General features: G+C 42.0%; 1 protein-coding gene across 1 annotated transcript in view; it reads right to left on the bottom strand.

Moving 5' to 3' along the window:
* Positions 1-1,029: 1,029 nt before the first annotated feature.
* The window catches only part of ano7 (anoctamin 7), a 15,244-nt gene continuing 11,557 nt past the window's right edge, over positions 1,030-4,716 (bottom strand). Inside the window, exons 13-19 of the mRNA XM_035679664.1 lie at positions 4,252-4,349; positions 3,699-3,916; positions 3,407-3,612; positions 3,166-3,305; positions 2,919-3,009; positions 2,630-2,749; positions 1,030-2,048 (exon numbers count right to left, since the gene is read on the bottom strand). Of these exons, the coding sequence (XP_035535557.1) occupies positions 1,902-2,048; positions 2,630-2,749; positions 2,919-3,009; positions 3,166-3,305; positions 3,407-3,612; positions 3,699-3,916; positions 4,252-4,349 (1,020 nt within the window). The 3' untranslated portion in view covers positions 1,030-1,901. The remainder of the gene's footprint in view (positions 2,049-2,629; positions 2,750-2,918; positions 3,010-3,165; positions 3,306-3,406; positions 3,613-3,698; positions 3,917-4,251; positions 4,350-4,716) is intronic.

Below are 4,716 nucleotides of genomic sequence, written 5' to 3'. Positions count from 1 at the left end.
ACATACAGGCCTCAGGAGAATTCCGAATTCTGAGCACATGGTCGGGCCCAACATCCTTTTTCAGTCCAGTTAAATACTTACACTTCAGTTAGAATGGGCAGCTTAGTTAATCCAATTGTCAACCCAAATGTGAAAAGGTTTCCTAAATATTTCAGGGCCCTAAAAGTCAATTGGAGGTTGCAAATGGTCCCCTGAGCACCGTCAAATGTCAAAATGTTTCCCCCATGTCCAACCGGGGTCCCCAGGCCTCCAAGACCACATTGTCCCTTTGGTAAAATTGGAACAATTTTGACATTTGGGTTGACAATTGGATTAACTAAGCTGCCCATTCTAACTGAAGCCAAATATCAGAATATTAGGATATTCCCTTATCCTCTGACATTTGGCATCACATACAATGGGTAGGTCAGTGTTTCCAATTGTCAACCCAAAAGTATTTTTCTATAGGTTGTCCTGCGGAACATGGTTTGAAGTGCGTTTCGGAATCTCCCAATTCTTCTACAGTGGGTTTGTCATGCAGGACCCCAGGGCCACTGACAAATGAAAACACTGACCCACCCATTCTAAGTAATGACAATTGTCACAATATTAAGAACATATCTTATTTTCTGACATTTGGCCTCACTTAGAATGGGGAGGTCAATGTTTCCAATTGTTACAGTATTAGGAACATACCTTATTTTCTGATGTTTGGCACCATATTAAAGCGCTCATACAACCCTATTAATTGTTGTTGTTCAAATATCAAAAGTAAAAGTCCTCATTATGCAGAATAATATATGTTCTTAGATTGTTCATTACTTTGTTATTATAACTGGTAAATGTGGAGCTCGTTTAATGAAAAATAGAACATGATAAAATACAATGAAATAATAAAATACAGTAAAATATAATCACATACAATGAAGTAGAAGTACTGTACCTGTAAATGTACATCAAATTCAAAGAGGAGAATTCAGAGAGAAGATTTTCAAAATAAAAAACATTTGTGTGTGTGTGTGTGTGTGTGTGTGTGTATTAGTTTTGTTTTTTGTGCATCTAGAGGACATTTAATATGAATACACACCGACACTAGGTGGACATTTTGTATTAGCAGGACAGGGTCAGTGTCCTGTTAATTCTAAAAATGTAGAAGTGTTTCTACAGAGCTAGAGAGCTCAAATCCAAGAATTATCAGTTATCCAAGTTCTTCTTGTTTTACCTGCATTTTTATTATTTATTCTAGAGGTTCTTATTATAGTGATTTTCTTATTGATCTCTATGTGTATTTATCCTTTATTGTTTATCATTTATCATGTTGTCTGCATTCTGTTACAGAGGTGTTTTGGTTTCAGGGAGGATTTTCAGCAGCACAGACGCTACTGAATGATCATAAAAATATTGAGGAACTACTACAGGCAGCAGTATAGAATAGAATATTTATAATATATAGTTTATATCATACATTCAAGACGGGAAAATGGTGAATTTACAAATCAGTCTGCTTCTTCAGCACCAAAGGATTTATCAATTCTCAGCACAGTTACTGATACTACAGGGACATGATCGAGACCATAGTCTAACTTGCACAAACCTCAGTCAGATAAAGGATGAATGAGTCAGGCAGACTAACATATTCAAATCAACAACCCCACTGCCATCTCTCTGCTATCCACCTACTGGATCCTGTAAAGGTTTATCAGTCTGGTAGTTCCTGTAAGTCTAGCAGAGGCCTTGTAGATCTACATTTTGCAGGTTTTTCAAAGTCCTTGCAGTGCCTGTAAGGGTTCAGCACAGTTCCTGTAATCTAGTGGTCTCACAGTGGTCTTGTATATCTGCCAGAGAGGTTGATCAAAAAGAGAAGCTCAGTCTAGTAGATGTCGAGGTAGTGGGCAGACAGTTCATGTGTGCTATACTGTATATCATTTGCCCAGTAAATCAGGTTCTTCTGGGATGTCCGTCAGGTTTAGTGGAGGCGAGTTGCTCTGTGCTGGTGGTCTGGATCCACGATGTCGCAGGCCATCGGACAGGGCGTCATTCTCACCAGGAAACGGGACTGTCCCCAAAGACTGGAAGGAACAAACCACACTATAATTGAGAGAGTTCTGCAGTAGCTAGCGGTGTTAAGCTAACTGTAGCTCTCGCACCATCATAGGCCAAAACAGTGACATATCACATGAGAATGAACGCTGTAAAATAAATTACAATCATATTTATAACGCCTTACTATATCTGTAATGTTCCTACGCCACGAATGCTGCTGCCTTGCATTGCTCTTGGCTAGTAGAACCATTAGCTTTGTAGCGTTACATAATTTATTGTTGGCTAAAATATATTACCCCTTAATAGTCAACTAAACCATTAGTAGCTGAGAAGAGTCTTAGTCAACACACTTTTCATAAGTCGAATGGTCGCAGAAATAAAATAATGTCAAACTCTGGGACCTCAAAGGACAGGGGGAGGTTTGTCTACATGACTAGCATAGGAGCTAGCAGAGGAGAATGAGTACCAGAATTGGAACCAGGCTCACTTTTTCCGAGACTTACGGAGGCTGGCTGATCTGCACAACTGCAGTGACGTAACCATCTACTAAGGCATGGCACCAATCTATGTATTTGACCCATTTATTTGAAAGTCTCTTTTGTTGTACCTGGTTCTCAGCCAGCGCCTCTTTAGCCATGTAATGCTCCCTCTTTATCTTCATCTCAACCTCCTCGGGGATGTCAGGGACCATCATGTCGATCAGACGGCCGATGAAGAAGACCACATGCTGAGGAAGAAAGACAGGAAGAGCCTTCATCTGGTCACTGCGTCCCTCATTAACTTAGTCATACTTCATACAGTGCAAACCAACTGAATGTTCATTTATTAACTTATTCATTCATTTATTGCCAACACAGCTCTCTATTGTATGAACCTGATGGGCGACAGACACTGACCTCAAACACGATGACAAAACTGAGTCGTATGGCGAGGAGGTGAAAGTAGTCGGGCAGGTGTTCACCATGTTCATCCCTGAAACCCCGATACCTGCACAGGACAACAACAACAACAACAACAACAACAACATTATCAACATTAACACCAAAAACAACAACAAAAACAACATTATCAACAACAACAAATAAATTATCAACAAGGCAGGGTGTGTGTTGCAGGCTATAGTTGTGCGGTGATGTTGCCTACCTGCAGGGTGTGTGTTGCAGGCTATAGTTGTGCGGTGATGTTGCCAGAGTGAAGTCGATGAAGCCGCTCAGTGTTTTGTTTCTGGTGTAGCTGTAGTATTCTCGAGGCAGGAAGGACGAGGTGAACGCGATGAGGAACGCCTACAAACAGGTTGGAAGAAGATCAGATTCTATTAGCTGCTGATCTGTCGTCGATCAGTCCTCACAGAGACAAACACACAGAGAGAGAGAGAGAGTCTTACGTTGCTGAGGACGGCTATGTTTGTGATGAACTGCATGATGGGAAGCCAGATGCCAATGTCCTGAGCTCGCTCCGCCACCGGGCGGCGATATTCCGTCACAAACTTCTGGGCGTCCAAACGAAGCTCCACCCAGTTATTGACAAGGGCGAAGAACGGAGCGAGAGGACACGCCGCCACGAAGATGGTGATGAAACCAAACTGAATCACTAAGGAGGAAGAGGAGTCACAGTGAAGAGTGGTGTTAACCCCATCCGTCTGGCTGTCCCAAGAGTATAAATCCAACAGCACTCACCCATTTCCAAGTATTCGCTAAAGAGTCCCTCACAGACCAGCAGTTGGTAGTCTGCCTCCCAGGGTGGAACCTCCTCCTCTTCCTCTCCCTGGACCTCCTTCTGAGCCTCCTCTTCTTCCCCTGTCTTCACCTCCATCTGAGCCTCCTTCGCTTCGTCTTTCTTCACCTTCTTAACCCGAGGACTTATCTTCCTCTTCTGCCACCAAGACTTCAACTTCCTACCAAACAGTGAGCCGCTGGGTTCAGTCGTAAAGGAGACCTAACTCTCCCGTTTGTTTTTTTTAAGGCCGTCACATGACGAACATTCGACATTCATAAGAAGAAGAACACTGCTCACATTATTATTCTCATGACTTATTATCAAGTTCTCACAAGTTAGTATCTTCTCTTCTCATTTACAGAAATTATTATCTTGTTCATACATTATTATCTTATTCTGACAAACTACTATCTTGTTATTAAAGTTATTATCCTGCTCTCACAGGTTCTCAGTAGTTAGTATCTTGTTTGCATCAGCTGCATTATGTCATTCCATGTGAGTGTTTGTATTTACGGTAAAATGAACTCCTGGGCGTTGTTGATCAGCTGTTTTCCCACCATGATGACCAGCAGCTCCTGAGCCAGTTCAATGAGACATCCGCCTGCTCCGCACTGTAACGAACACACACACACACACACACACACACACACACACACAAACATCTGTTCATGTTGTTGTTTCGCCTTTAATGAATATAATTGCACCTGGAAACCCCACCTTTACACACACACACACACACTTTTAAAATCCTACCCCCCCCTTCATTTCCCAGTTTCAGAGCGCTCTAACTCTCTGACTCTGAGGTTTCTACTACTGTCACTGGCTTTTGGTATAAAGACCTACATGTTCATACATCCTTTCTAGTCTTCCGACCACTCAAAGCGCTTTTACACTACGTGCCACATTCACCCTTTCACACACATTCACACAGCGATGGCAAAGTCCATCGAACAGAAACTAACTCATTTATACACATTC

Source organism: Morone saxatilis, unplaced genomic scaffold, assembly GCF_004916995.1.
Source record: "Morone saxatilis isolate NCDOM2014 unplaced genomic scaffold, NCSU_SB_2.0 Contig8, whole genome shotgun sequence".
NCBI classification, from domain to species: domain Eukaryota; kingdom Metazoa; phylum Chordata; class Actinopteri; family Moronidae; genus Morone; species Morone saxatilis.
Note: the sequence above shows the minus strand (reverse complement) of the source record. Positions and strands in the feature narration are given on the sequence as shown.